Source organism: Ruditapes philippinarum, unplaced genomic scaffold, assembly GCF_026571515.1.
Source record: "Ruditapes philippinarum isolate M1 unplaced genomic scaffold, ASM2657151v2 ctg6864_1_1_1_1, whole genome shotgun sequence".
NCBI lineage: Eukaryota > Metazoa > Mollusca > Bivalvia > Venerida > Veneridae > Ruditapes > Ruditapes philippinarum.
The window spans coordinates 26,037-42,033 of record NW_026863995.1 but is presented as its reverse complement, the minus strand read 5'-3'; the positions used below and the strand labels follow the sequence as shown (position 1 = coordinate 42,033).

Genomic DNA, 15,997 nt, shown 5'->3' with positions numbered 1-15,997 from the left:
ACATGTAACGAAAACAAATCAGTTTGCGTTAATTTTTAACCCTTCTATTTCATATTTAAAAGATATTGACTGACTGCTATTTATTTAAAAGGCTTTTGTAATCCGCATAAATGACAGCTATATTGACCCATTAAAAAGTAAGAGAAATATTCTTCTATGTGTATTTATCAAATTACTCCGAACAACGATTTCCAACATTGTCCTTAGAAAATAAACTCGTGGAATATTATCCGCAGAACGGACAGGTACAATGCGTTTCGTCAGAGGTTTAAAAGATAGGGGAATTATTCCCCTATGTCACTCTCTACTATCTCTCTCAAGATATCTAGTTTGCGTATATTTTTTGAATTCCGCACTCTTTAAATATTTTTTTAATCCCGAAATACCTTCAACATTAGTTTAATGTGTTATACATCTATGTTATCCAGTCTTTGATTGTCATTTTCAGCATATCCAATCATAACCAATTTTAGTGAAATAACATCATCAAAGCTTATGGAAAATGCCACTAATGACGTTTACTATTTCTCAAATGTGGCAGGATCTAATGTTACAATTTATAGAAATGTGAATGGATCAAGGCAGGAAGATGTTAAATATAGTGTAACAGAGACAAATACACAAGTTAATTTAAAAGTTTTTGGACATTCCATTAAAACAGCAGGAGTTCGTGCGAGACTTTCAATACATGTACAAACAAAAGATGCCATTGGAAGCTATGATGTTGTTGTGTCAAACGAAATAAACTCTACTGTACGGTCATTTGAAATAGTGGCTAAAGGTGAGTAATTTTAAATTTTTTAACATTGTTCATATTTTTAGCTCACCAGAGCCGAAGGCTCAGGGTGAGCTATTAGTATCAAAGGGGGATGATCCGTCGTCATGCGTTTACAATCGTCTTCTTCTCTGAAACTACTAAGCAGACTTACTTCAAATTTGGTCTGTAGCATCCTTGTGACAGTCACACTTGAATTTGCTCATGTCATTCCAATTGGCCCCTTTTAGGGGTCAGCAGAGCTAAAAATAGAAAAACCTTTAAACATCTTCTTCTACAGAACTAATGGATGGGTGATCACCAAACTTTGTCTGTAGCATTCTTGGGTAGTCTTTTATCAAGTTTGCTCATATTAATTTGATTGGCCCCTTTTAGGGGTCTCTAGGGCTAAAAATAGAAAAACCTTTAAACATCTTCTTCAACAGAATTAATGGATGGATGATCACCAAACTTTGTCTGAAGCATTCTTGGGTAGTGCTTTATCAAGTTTGCTCATATTAATTTGATTGGCCCCTTTTAGGGGCCGCTAAAGCTAAAAATAGAAAAACCTTAATACATCTATTTCTACAGAACTAATTGATGGATGATCACCAAACTTTGTCTGTAGCATACTCATATAGTCTTTTATCAAGTTTGCTAATATTATATTGATTGGTCCCTTTTAGGGGCCTCTAGGGCTAAAAATAGAAAAACCTTTAGACATATTCTTCTACAGAACTAATTGATGGATGATCACCAAACTTTGTCTGTAGCATTCTTAAGTAGTCTTTAATCAAGTTTGCTCATATTAATTTGATTGGCCCCTTGTAGGGGCCGCTATAGCTAAAAATAGAAATACCTTTAAATGTCTTCTTCTACAGCACTAATTGATGGATGATCACCAAACTTTGTCTGTAGCATTCTAAGGTAGTCTTTTATCAAGTTTGCTCATATTAATTTGATTGGCCCCTTTTAGGGGCCGCTAAAGCTAAAAATAGAAATACCTTTAAACATCTCCTTCTACAGAACTAATCGATGGATGATCACCAAATTTTGTCTGTAGCATTCTCAGGTAGTCTTTTATCAAGTTTGTTCATATTAATTTGATTGGCCCCTTAAAGGGGCCACTAAAGCTAAATATAGAAAACCTTTGAACATCATCTCCTACTGAAATATTTGATGGATGATCACCAAACTTTGTCTGTAGCATTCTTAGGTAGTCTTTTATCAAGTTTGCTCATATTGATTTGATTGACGCTTTTAAAGCTAAAGCTTAAATGCCCCAAGACATGGCATTTCTTCAAATTATAGTTTAAAGATATTCTATGCTTGAAAAGATTGACGATGGATTATAAACGTGTTTTGACTTCATGCAAAGTAGATATGTTATGTTTTAAACTCTTCACACAGTATCAATATAATGATAAAGTCATTAAAAACTGTTTTTTTATATATAGAAAAGACCAACTTTACTTGGCCTATAATAGGAAATGCAGCTTCCCATACATAGTTTCCAAATTAGACATTTTCAGTAAGAATTTCATAAATTTCAATAAATTTCTATGACTCAAAGATCTTTTCATAATGAAAGGGAAACAACTCACGTTGAAATGTGTACATATGTTATTCAATTTTTCCAAAAGAGTTCATCTTAATGTCATGACCTGTTTATGATGTGTAAATATCTCATAGCTCCAGAATTCGGACATCATATTGCATAAGGTCAGTTGTAGGTCATTAACCAGGAAAAAAAATTAGGCCTAAAGAAACATTAAATTTGTTTCTCCAGTACCTTTTTTAACAAAGATGAGTTTGTATGCTCATTTTTTTATTGAATTTTGTTAAAAATTGTATTTTTTTTTTGTTGAATTGGATTTAAACTTGGAAAAAGCATATTTTAATAAATTTTGGGACAGACTGTTGAACCTGAGTTTTATGTGCATAATAGAATTTTGGTATCAGTGGAACTGTTTTTGATATTTATGAAACCATTGTACATACTTTCTTGTTTTTGATGTACAGAGACTTGGATTTTGGAATGATGTATAGAGACTTGAAATTTGGACTAGGAATGTTATTTCTGCTGCGAAACGAATTAAGATATCAACTGACTTCTGAATGGGTTTAATTTCAGATCCTGAATTGATATGAATTTTGATATGAACTGGCCTACTTTTGATATATTTGATATCGCTTTACCTACTTTCTTTGTCTTTTATGTACAGACTTGAAATTTGGACCAGGGGTGTAATTTGTGTAATTTTTGATGTTGAACTCAATTTTGATACCAGCTGACCTACTTTAGGTATTATTGACACCAATTGACCTACTTTCTTGTATTTTGACATTCAGATTTTAAATTTGGACCAGGTTTGTAAATTCTGATGCCGTAATGAATTTTTATATCAACTGACCTACTTTTGATATTTTTGATGTAATTTGACCTTCATTCTTGTGTTTTATGACACACAGACTTAAAATTTGTACTAGGGGTGTAATTTCTGATGCTGAATTGAATTTTGATATCAACTGGCCTACTTTTCATATTTCTTACAATGTTTGTTGTCCCAAACTGTAAACTTCAAACATCTACACCTTACATGTTTTGCATATGACATTTTGTGTTTTCATTCAAAAATGTTATAAAAAAAGCGTCCAGTCGAAATTAATCCTGCTCTAGTGGTCATTTATTCTGTATTTATTCTACATAGTCTCATAGGAACACACTTGCAACATTCATATTTTTAACAAAGCCTTTCCAAAATATTAGGGCAAAATATTTCAATTTATATTGTGAATAATGAAATGATGGGTTATGAGTGATCAAGGGCCATCTTAGTGGCCCTATTGTTTATTATGAAGAAAAAAAGCTAAAACAATCAGTGTTGTTAAAGTATATTACTAGAGGGGCAAGTTAAATTGAGTTGAACTTGCCGAAAGAGCTGGACTTGCCTTTCAGCAACTTCTTTTGAAAAATGATTTCCAACACTGAAAAGCAGTTGTTTCTGGTGAGCGACTCAGGGCCATCATGGCCCTCTTGTTAATGTTAATGATGATACATTGTAGTTCATTGTTATATATTATGTCATTATACAAAAACGAAGGGGGTATATAGGAGGTCGGTCCAGACGTCCATTGCATTTTCCTTGTCCGGAGCATTACTTGAAGACTAATGGTTGGAATTCAATATAACTACATACAATGGTCAAGCACATTGAGAGGAAGTGCAGTGCACAAGAACCATAACACTATCTTGACTTATTACAGAGTTATTGCCGTTTGGTAATTTTCCTTGTCCGGGGCATAACTTGAAAACTACTGATTGGAATTCAAAAAAACTTCATACAATTGTCAAACACAATAAGGGGAAGTGCAGTGCACAAGAACCATTACTCTATCTAAAGTAATTACAGAGTTAATGTCCTTTGTTACTTTTCCATTGCTTTCTTTTGTCCGGAGCATAACTTGAAGACTAATGGTTGGAATTCAATTCAATTACATACAATGGTCAAGCACATTGAGAGGATGAGAGGAAGTGCAGTGCACAATAACCATATCTCTATCTTGACTAATTACAGAGTTATTGCCCTTTGGTAATTTTCCTTGTCCAGGGCATTACTTGAAAACTACTGGTTGGAATTCAAAACAACTTTATACAATTGTCAAACACAATAAGGGGAAGTGCAGTGCACAAGAACCATAACTCTATCTAAAGTAATTACAGAGTAATTGCCCTTTGTTACTTTTCCATTGCTTTCTTTTGTCCGGACCATAACTTGAAGACTAATTGTTGGAATTCATTATAACTTCATACAATGGTCAAGCACATTGAGAGAAAGTGCAGTGCTCAAGAACCATAACTCCATCTTGACTTATTACAGAGTTACTGCCCTTTGTTACTTTTCCTTGTCCAGAGCATGACATGAAAACTACTGGTTGGAATTCAAAACAACTTCATACAATGGTCAAGCACAATAAGAGGAAGTGCAATGCACAAGAACTATAACTCCATCTTCAATATTTATAGAGTTATTGCCCTTTGTTCCTTTTTCTTGTCTTTCTGGACTTATTACAGAGTAATTCAATAAAACTTCATCAATGGCCAACGACTTTGAAAGGAAATGCATCATACAAGAACCACAACGACCTTTAATTGCCCACAACCATAACTCTATATTTCAATTCTTTTACAAGGTATTCTGTTACTGGTAACATCCTCATTTCCGAAGCAGTCTTGTGGGGGTATTAATCACATTTAGTGATAGTTCTAGTTTATCTAAAATAAGGATTAATTTTTGTGCCCCCACTTTAGTGGCGGGCATTTAGATTTACCCTTGTCCGTCTGTCCTTCCGTCCGTCCGTCCTTCTGTCCTTCCGTTCTCTTTTGTGTCGCACGTAACTCAAAAAGTATTTGACCTAGAGTCATGAAACTTTACAGGAATGTTGATCAGCATGTGTAGTTGTGCACCTGGGTATTTTCGTCTGGACATTTTTAGTATTTTTAGAGTTATTGCCCTTGACTTAGTAAAATTTTGCAATTTTTGACTTATGTCGCATGTAACTCAAAAAGTATTTGACCTAGAGTCATGAAACTTTACAGGAATGTTGATCAGCATGTGTAGTTGTGCACCTGGGTATTTTCGTCTGGATATTTCTAATATTTTTGAGTTATTGCCCTTGACTAAGTAAAATTTTGCAATGGGGTTCCGCTTGTGGATTTATCCAGTATTTGTAGAGTTATTTTCCTTGACTTAGTAAAAACTGTTTCATTATGTTGTTATTTGTTCCTAATGTGTGCTTGAGTTGGAATCAACCAACTTTACGGGAATAATGATCAACATCACTAAATTAAAGGAATAATGATTCATATCACTGTGAAGCTTTGCACCCGGGACTTTGCATGTGGATTTTTTTTTAGTTTTGTTAGAGTTGTTGCCCTTGACTTACAGTAGTATAAATTTGCAATTTTCAAATTGTTCATGCATAGCTCAAAAAGTATTTCACTTGTAGGCCTGAAAGTTTACAAGAATGTTGGTCAGCATGTGTACTTATGCACATTGGGGTTTGCTCGTGGATTTATGTAATGTTCTTGCCCTTTTCTTAGTAAAAAATGTTTAGTTTTCAAAAAGTGTTTGACCTAGAGTCATAAGATTGACAGAACAGTGGCGCGGTGGGGGCAACCGTGTCTTATGGACACATTTCAAGTTTATTTTTAATTCACCATGTCACAAAGTGACAAGCATCTGTCACAAAGTGACATGATGAGCTTTTGTGATCACTTTTCGTCCAGGGTCTGTCTTCTGTTCCTTCTGTAACTTTTACTTTAAACAACATCTCCTCATAAACGTCTAAGCAAACTTTACAGGAATGTTCCTTTGGTGGACACCTTTAAAAATTTTGTTCAAAGATTTAATTCCATGCAAAGCTCTGGTTGCCATGGCAACCTAAAGAAAAAACTTAAAATATTTTCTTTTAAAAGACGCAAAGATCTAGAGCTTAAATATTTGGCATGAAACATCTTTTAGTGAGTGTTTACCAATTTTCCAAAAATAAAAGCCCTGGTGTCAAAATTGGCCCGCCCTGGAGGGTTATATCATTTTCCTTATATGTATATATTAAAAACTTAAAAAATCTTGACATTTAAAAAAAGCTAGAGCATAGATTTTTAAGCTCGAAACATCTTCTAATGGGTGTCTACCCAGTTTGTTCAAATAAAAGCCCTTGGGTTGAAATTGGTTCGGCCCTTTGTCAAAGATTCAGTGTTCTAAATCTAAGGATCATGAACAGACAAGCAGGTATAGCTTGCAGAGAAAAAAATGGTTACTTTCTCATTCCACCTTATGATCAGGCTGGAAGTCTGCCAATTAGTTCTTTGTTTGTGATCATTAATATATCTGGGCACTCAGTGGCAATTAAACCTAAAATATGTTAATAAAAGTGATGTGTACACACATTTACACTTTACACATATCATCATCCTATCTTAAACAGTAAGAATATGAATTGAAAATGAAATTACTGATCAATTAAGAGTATTCTTCCCAACTAAACACGGGCTAACATTTATGAAACAAAATCTTATTTATACTTTCTGTGCATTATATTATTACATTAATTTATTAAAAAATAGATTTATTTAGGTATTTAAAATGAAATATTGTTTAAAAAATCTTTCTCACTTACTGAGCCCTGTTTTTTTTTTGGGGGGGGGGGGGAATTGTTTGTTTTAAACAGTGAAGGTTGTTTGAAGGCATTGATAAAAAGGCTTTCGTGGCCGTCTTTGCCATATAACCTTTACTGTATTGGTGCGATGTTAAACCAAACCATGGCCCCCATTTCCTTAGGTATCCCTTTTTTGGAGAAGAAATTCCTGCATTGCCCTTTAACATTATTGCACATTAAAGCACTCAAAATGTTCTAATCATGTTACAGATTTATTTGTTGTCCCGATGAAGTTGATCATTAAATGCCTTAAGTGACAACAATATCTAAATGTAATGTTATTTCTCGAAAATGTCTTAAGTGAGGGAGAAACCTTATTTTTGCATGTTTTTTTTTATTTAAACATGTCCTTACAAGCGACAAGAATCATGCCTGAATCTTATCAATTGATTTGAAGTAAAAATGATAAAAGTGTTGATTTGTTTTTAAAAGCATTGGTAAATGGAAGGGAAATTTTCTATGTTTTGTAATGATTTATATTGGTGATGAGGTGTAAATACTTTCAGGGCCACCGACTTTACCTTTTAACCTTACAATTGACAATGTGAATTTCAATGAGGCCCGTTTGTCATGGCGACGAGGATACCATGGAGGCTTTCCCCAAACTTTTGTGATTAAGCTTAGTACAGACCAAAAATCATGGAAAGATGTTGAAGTATTTGATGGAAAAACTGAATCAGATGAAATGATTTCTAAACGGCTGTCAGGTTTAAGTCCTTCAACAACATATTTTGTTCGGATGTACTCTTTCAATCGAGAAGGAAATAGCACTGCAACAAGCAGCCTTAATTACACTACATCTTCAAAAATAGGTAGGTCATCAAACAGTGTAAAGTTTTCCAGTGAGTAAGTGATAATTTCATGTTAAGTAAACAAGTTTTCCTTACTGTGGAAATAAAATATAATCTTCATGTTAAATTAATGGCCAACAGTACTAAGATTCTGATTGGGATTTGGCCATGACTAGTAGATAAACCCCTTGATTTTGGGATCTTAATTATTTGTAATTATGAGGCCATCCTTAAAAAAATTGTTTGTTTGTAGTGCTCCGACCCTAAGTTCAAGAGGTGGGTAGGTAGGTAGGGGATTTTTTTTTTTTTTTTTGAAATTTCACTTGTTACAAAATTTGAGCTTACTGAGTATAGCAATACACAGTATATAGTCTGCCATGATATACTGTACATTGTATTTAGACAAATTATAATATAATTGTATTTAGACAAATTATAATATGTAGGCAAATGTTTTTCTGTTGATATTTTCTTTAATTATTTCAAATAATAACAGACATACAATGCAACACTTCTGTTGTTGTTTATTTTACATTTATTTCATCTTTAAACAAAATAATTAAATAATTAAACTTGTTCCTTATTTATTGAAATTTGCAATGTCTGGAAAAAGGTGACAATACCTGTAATAAAACAATTGATCTGAGAAAAATATATACACTATGATTACTTGATTGATCTAGCCCTTTGAGAAAATAGTACGAATTAGTCTCAATACTAGTATTTCATGGTTATTTGAAAATGCAATTTACACTACAAGTATAGAAATCAATGATTACCACCTGCTTTGATGACTATCTAAGATTTCATTTACTGGTCCTGTCTAAATGCACAAAGAAGGGAGGGGTGTAGCAAATCCATTTCTCATTACTATTGAATAAAAGGACTTATCCTGCAAATAATATTAATCTGGTTAGAATAGAAATATTTGAAATTAAATAACAGCAGAATTTTTAAGCTTTGATTTTTTTGTTGTTTTTGTTTGTTGTTTCTTTTGTAAATTTTTAGGGGTACACTTGAAAATTTAGATTATCTTGTCTTTTACCAAACAAATCATACTGTATTAACCCAGTTAATTAACTCCATTCACTAGCCAGCATAATAATAGATCATTATGTATGTTACACCTGTCACACGGCGTGTGTACTTACCATATTTGTGTATTATGTAGAAAAATCTACGTCACCTGCTGTATACATGTATAGTGTGTAATCAACAGGTCCTGTTTTGAAAGTTGGATTAAAGAGAGCACTTAAGTTGGCAACAATTAAATAAACCCATTTGGGTGTTTAAAAGGGAATATAGTACGGACAATTACAAAGGAGAAAAAAGGAACAAAAACAAAAGAAAAAAAATAAACAGTGCATGATTTGTAAACTTGTTTGCAACAAAGATTTAAAAAATATGGCTATTAAATTACAATTTAGGAAAAGGTAAAATTTATAAATTTCAGAGGGAGGCATACATGTTTAACAAACATTTCTTGTATCTTTTGATTTAGAAACAAAAGGACTCAACATAGGAGCTATAATTGGAGGGGCTGCAGGTGGAAGTGCTGCTTTAATAACTATTTTAGTATTTGTACTCCTGATGCGAAGAGGAACCTTTGCTAAATGTATGATTTCAGTTTTATTGACTGATTTTAAAAAATTCTTTTGAACTATGTATTTATTTTCTCAGAAAAAAAAATTAAATAATTACATGTAAGTTTTTGTTCAGAATGATCTGAAAGTAGGAACCTTTCTCATAAAACATTAGCCATATTTTCCTTATAACTGAATTGAATAACTCAAATGTTAGGGCCAATTTAGTAAATTTTGCTAAAAGTGGTCATAAGTTTATTTATTTTATTTAACTTTGCAATGTTATGTGAATCAAATAATGTATGACCACGGTGTTCTTGACCTGGACCAAAGTGACTCCAGTTTTTACCAAACTTCAACCTCACATTAAGGTATTAAACAACCAAATGTGAAAGACATCAGTCAATAAATAAAGAATGTATAGGCAAAAGTGAAAAAAATAGAAAATAGCACTCTAGACATTGACCCGAGTGGTCCGAAACTCCATGCAAAGGTAGAAGACCGCCCAAGCTATATTCCTGCCAAATACGAAATAACAGTATTACGTATAAAAAACATTTGTTGATGAATAAGGACTGTATAAATAAAAGTGTAAAAATATTTTTACCACTCATTACCTTCAGTCCAGTGACCCTTAAGTCAATCCAATGTATATTACTAAAACAATTTAAAGACATCGGTCAACAAATGAAGTTTGTTAGTGCAAAAATGTGAAAATCTATTTGCTTAGCACTTTTGACCACAATCCCAATGAACCCCAACTCCCTCCAAAGGTAAAGTACTAAGGAAGGTATATGCCTACCACATATGATTGTATCCTAAAACTGAAAACAGTTTCCGGAGCATAACTTAATTTCCATTTGGCCCGCAATATTCAAACTCATAGGATGATTGTCCAAATTGGGTAGCAGACCCCTACTGATTTTGGGGTCACAAGGTCAAAGGTCAAGGGCACTCTCACCTTAAAACTGAAAACAGTTTCCGGAGCATAACTTAATTTCCATTTGGCCCACAATATTCAAACTTCATAGGATGATTGTCCATATTGGGTAGAAGACCCCTATTGATTTTGGGGAGGTCAAGGGCATTCTTACCTTAACACTGAAAACAGTTTCCGGAGCATAACTTAAGTTCCATTTGGCCCACTATATTCAAACTGCATAGGATGATTGTCCATATTGGGTAGAAGACCCCTATTGATTTTGGGGTCATAAGGTCAAAGGGCAGGTTCACTATGATTTTTACACTGACAATTGTGGTTTCTGGAGTATAGCTTAAGTTCCATTTGGCCAACAGTGTACAAACTTCATTGGATGATTGTCAATATTGAGCAGAAAATCCCTATTAGTTTTTGGGTCACAAGGTCAAGGTCACTACTACCTTAAAACTTAAAAACGGTTTTCGCTCAATAACTTCAGTATTAATCAACCTACAGCTGTAAAATTTTATATGATGAACAGCCATGCTCACATGACCTGTATTGATTTAGGGTCATAAGACCATAGGTCAGGGTCACAATGACCTTAACAATGAAAATTCTGCAGCATAACACAAGTTCCATTTGGCTTACAGTGTTCAAACTTCATAGGATGATTGCCTATATTGAATAAAAGATCCATATCTATATTGAGGTCGCAAGGTCAATATCAAATGACCTTTATATTGTTTACACTTTTACAACTGTCAAACTTCATAGGATGATGACTTATATTGAGATCATTAATTATATGCCCTAAAAAATTTGATTATATAATGTTATACCCCTGGCTCTTTCCGTCCATCCGTCATAGCATTTTAACTTACAAGATAACAACTTGAAGGTGGTGCTTTGGAAACAGCAACTGTATATATATATGAAGGTTCTTCAGCTATAAAGGAGGATTGCTTTTTGAAAGAGGTAATAATTTATTTAATTCCCATGTCTTACAAATGCTTCATCCTTACTAAAAAAACACTTTCGGGCACAAAATGCTCCTAGCAGTGCTCTTGTTTGGGTCTTTAGGACAAAGTCAAATTAACCTTGAATGTCAAACAGGTTTCCAATAAATAACTCATCAACTCATTGGACTTTGACCTTAAAACTTCACAGGTGCATTGGTATTGGCCAGAAGATGAAGAACCCTAATGATTTCAGGGTCAAGGAGTCAAAGGTCAAGGTTAAATTGATGATGTAGGTAAAACAATTTTCCGATCAATAACTTTACAACCCATCGGCCCTTGGCTGTCAAAGTGCAAAGGTATATTTGTCTTGGCCAGTAGATGACCCCTATTGATTTTGAGGTTAGGAGTCAAAGGTGAACGTCACATTGACTTTGTATGTCAAAACAGTTTCCCATCAATTACTCGACAACCCATGAAATCTTGACCTTCAAACTTCACAAATGTATTGCTTTTGGTCAGAATTGACCTTAATGGATTTTTGGGGGTCAAGGGATTAAAGGTCAAGATCACATTGACCTTATAGGTAAAAACGGTTTACAATCAATATATCAACAACTAATGGGCACTTTACCTTCAAACATCACAGGTGCATTGGTCTTGGCTAGTATATAACCCCTATTGATTTAAGGGTCAAAGTCACATTGATCTTGTACATAAACCAATAACTTAACAACTCGCGGGGGCATATAGTGTTACCCTGTTCCGTCATTCTATCATTCCGTCATCATCAGTTTCCGTTCATTATCTTAGTAACGGTTGCACACATTCAACTCAGATTTGGCATATGGATATTTCATGAGAAAATACAGGTCAAGTTGGAATTTGGTCATGGTTCCATGATTTTTTGGCAGAGTTATGCCCTTTTTACTTTGAAAATTATATGAAATTTTCAGTTTCCACTCATTATCTCCCCAACGGTATTACACATTCAACTCAAACTTGACAATTGGATATGTCATGAGGTTAAGTTCGAATATGGTCATGGTTCGATGATTTTTGGCAGAGTTATGTTCCTTTTACTTTGATAATTATATGAATTTTTTTAGTTTCTGCTCATTATCTCCCCAACGGTATTTCACATTCAACTCAAACTTGATGTATGGCTATGTCAAAGGAATGCAAAGGTCAAGTTCGAATTTGGTCATGGTTCAATGATTTTTGGCAGAGTTATGCCCATTTCACTTGGAAAATAATCTGAAATTTTCAGTTTCTGTTCATTATCTCCCAAACAGTGTTACATGTTCAACCCGAATTTGACATTTGGATAGGTCAAAGGAATGCGCAGGTCAAGTTTGAATTTGGTCAAGGTTCAATGATTTTTGGCCATTTGAGTTATGTCCCTTTAACTTTAAAAATAATATGAAATTTTCCGATTCCGTTCATTATCTCCTCCAGGGTATTGCACATTCAACTCAAATTTGACATATGGATATGTCAAAGAAATGGGCAGGTCAAGTTCGAATTTTGTCATGAATGGTTCGATGATTTTTGGCATAGTTATGCCCCTTTAACTTTGAGAATAATCTGAAATTTTCAGTTCCCATTCATTTTCTCCCCAACAGTTGTACATATTCAACTCAAATTAAAGACATGGATATGTCATAAGAATGCATTGGTCGATTTCGAATTTGGTCATGGTTTGATGATAGCTGACAGTAATCCCTCTTGAACTCAGAAATTTTAAGTTTCCGTTCATTATCTCCCCAATGGTGGTACACATTCAACACAAATTTGACATATACATACATCTTAGGAATAAGCAGTTCAAATTTAAATTTGGTCGTGATTCAATGATTTTTGGACAAAGTTTTCTCTCTTGATTGTTGGAAAAATTTTGAATTTCCACTTTCAGCGCTTATACTTTTGTGGAAATGTATGTAGCCATTATTTTGGCTACAAATACGCAATATGCAATTTACAAAAGCTTAACACTTTATAGTTTCAGTGCCTTTAACTTTGTATAAAAATGGCTTTGAACTTAAAATGAAAAAATAATTTGTGCTAACAAATTTGGAACTTAATATTATAACATCTGAAATTTTGGTTGCATGCGGGGGGATCCGTGGCGTGACGACACATTTCTAGTTTTGTTTTTGTTTATTGTCTCAGCCTTTTTCGAAGGGGAGCTTTGTTATTTAGGATTAGTTATTACTTTTATGCCCACCGGCATATAGTAATTGAACAGTCCGTCTGTCTGTCCGTCCGTTTGCCTCATAATGTCAAAAGTTGGTACGTCCAACTTGCCGTTCTAGGTTAACCTCGCACTGACAGATGGACGGACGTACCAACTTTTGACATTTATGAGGCAAATCAGCTCATAAACTCCACCTGGACCAACGTCCATAAGCAAAATTAGCTCATAAAAACAAAAAAAAAATAGCTCTTGAATTTTATGAGTTTTTGTTCTTTATTTAACTACGGAATGAAACTCATAAATATCAAATGTTTGCTCGTCCGTCCGTCCGTCCATCTGTCAGTACGAGGTTAACCTAGAACGGCAAGTTGGATTTTTCTTAAGTTCTACCTGTACCAATGGCTTCATAATTTACACACTTACTAATCTATACAAAGTATATGATCTGGGCAAGTTACATAACTATGGCTCCAATTTGCACCAAGTTATGGCCCTTTTCAGCACTTAGAAAATGAATAATGGTTAACCTAAACCGGCAAGTTGGAAATATCTTATGTTCTATCTGAACTAATGGCTTAATAATTTTCACACTTACTTATCAATACAATGTACATGATATTGCCAAGTTATATAAATGTGCCATCCATTTTCCCAGTAATTTCCCTTTTTATCACTTTGAAAATAGGGCCTTGTATGGTTAACCTATTCCGCCAAGTTGAATTTCTCAAAAAAATTCACCTAATTACTTATTTAATGATATCTTTCATATTTGGTAGGTGGATACCTTTAACGGTCCACTAATTTTTTGTGGTGTAAGGTGTCTCTAGGTCAAGGTCACTTTTGTAAAAAAAATAAATCTCAAGATTTCTGCTTTATTTTTAAGCTTATGTCTTTCATGTTTATAATAGTCATACCAAGGAAGGTCCTCTTCCTTTTCCTTTAGTAAGGGGTCATTTGGGTCAAGGTCACCAATGTCAAAAATAGATTTTTTACACTTTTACAGGTGTATTAATCTTATTCTACCGACAGATGTCTTGTATATTTTGTAGGAACATAATATTGAGATATTCTCATTTGGATGGACGTAGGGGTCAGTTGGGTCAAGGTCACCATTGCTAAAAATAGATGTTTACACTTTTGCTCATACAGCCTTAATATTTTGACAGATTTATTTCATATTTGGTAGGAAAATAAGTTGCATGATATTCTTCCTTTGGATGGAGTTAGGGGTCAGTTGGGTCAAGGTTCACAGTGCTAAAAATAGATTTTTACACTTTTGTCCATACAGCCTTTATTAGCTCACCAGAGCCGAAGGCTCAGGGTGAGCTATTAGTATCAAAGGGGGATGCTCTGGCGTCCGTCGTCATGCGTCAACAATCGTCTTCTTCTCTGAAACTACTAAGCAGATTTACTTCAAATTTGGTCTGTAACATCTTTTTGACAGTCACACTTGAATTTGCTCATGTCATTCCAATTGGCCCCTTTTAGGGGTCAGCAGAGCTAAAAATAGAAAAACCTTTAAACATCTTCTTCTACAGAACTTATGGATGGATGATCACCAAACTTTGTCTGTAGCATTCTCAGGTAGTCTTTTATCAAGTTTGCTGATATTAATTTGAGTGGCCCCTTTTAGGGGTCTCTAGGGCTAAAAATAGAAAAACCTTTAATCGTCTTCACCTACAGAACTAATTGATGGATGATCACCAAACTTTGTCTGTAGCATTCTTTGGAAGTCTTTTATCAAGTTTGCTCATATTAATTTGATTGGCCTCTTTTAGGGGCCTCTAAAGCTAAGAATAGAAAAATCTTTGAACATCATTTCCTACTGAAATCAGCAAACTTTGTATGTAGCACTCTTAGGTAGTCACTTATTAAGTTTGCTCATATTTATCTGATTGGCCCCTTTTAGGGGCAGCTTTAGGTTAAATATAGAAATACCTTTAAATGTCTCTTTGTACAGAAGTAATGGATGGATGATCACCAAATTTTGTCTGTATAATTCTTAGGTATACTTTTATCAAGTTTGTTCATATTAATTTTATTGGCCCCTTAAAGGGGCTGCTAAAGCTAAATATATAAAAAACCTTTGAACATCATCTCCTACTGAAATTTTTGATAGATGATCACCAAACTTTGTCTGTAATTAAGTTTGCTCATATTAATTTGATTGACCCTGTTTAAGCTAAAGCTTTGATGCCCCAGGTCATGGCATTTCTTCAAATTATAGTTTAAAGATATTCTATGCTCAAATTTAATATTAAAAAAAATTGACAATGGATTATAAAATATTCGTGTTTTGACTTCACACAAATTAGTTATTTTATGTTTTAAAATCTTCACATTATAGTATTAATATAGTGATAGTGTCATTAAAAAACTGTTGTTTTTTAGCTCACCTGTCACAAAGTGACAGGGTGAGCTTTTGTGATCATTTTTCGTCCGGCGTCCGTCCGTCGTCCGTCCGTCCGTCGTCCGTCCGTAAACTTTTGCTTTAAATGACATCTCCTCATAAACCACTGAGCCAATTTCATCCAAACTTTACAGGAATGTTCCTTTGGCGGTCACCTTTAAA

The 15,997-nt window shown here is 34.0% G+C and overlaps 1 protein-coding gene across 1 annotated transcript in view; it reads left to right on the top strand.

Annotated features, from left to right (window-relative positions):
* The window catches only part of LOC132724048 (hemicentin-2-like), a gene marked incomplete at its 3' end in the record, with an annotated part of 71,326 nt that overhangs the window by 35,857 nt on the left and 19,472 nt on the right, over positions 1–15,997 (top strand). The window contains 3 exon segments of the mRNA XM_060708856.1: positions 449–781; positions 7,483–7,788; positions 9,269–9,382. Coding sequence (XP_060564839.1) covers positions 449–781; positions 7,483–7,788; positions 9,269–9,382 — 753 coding nt within the window.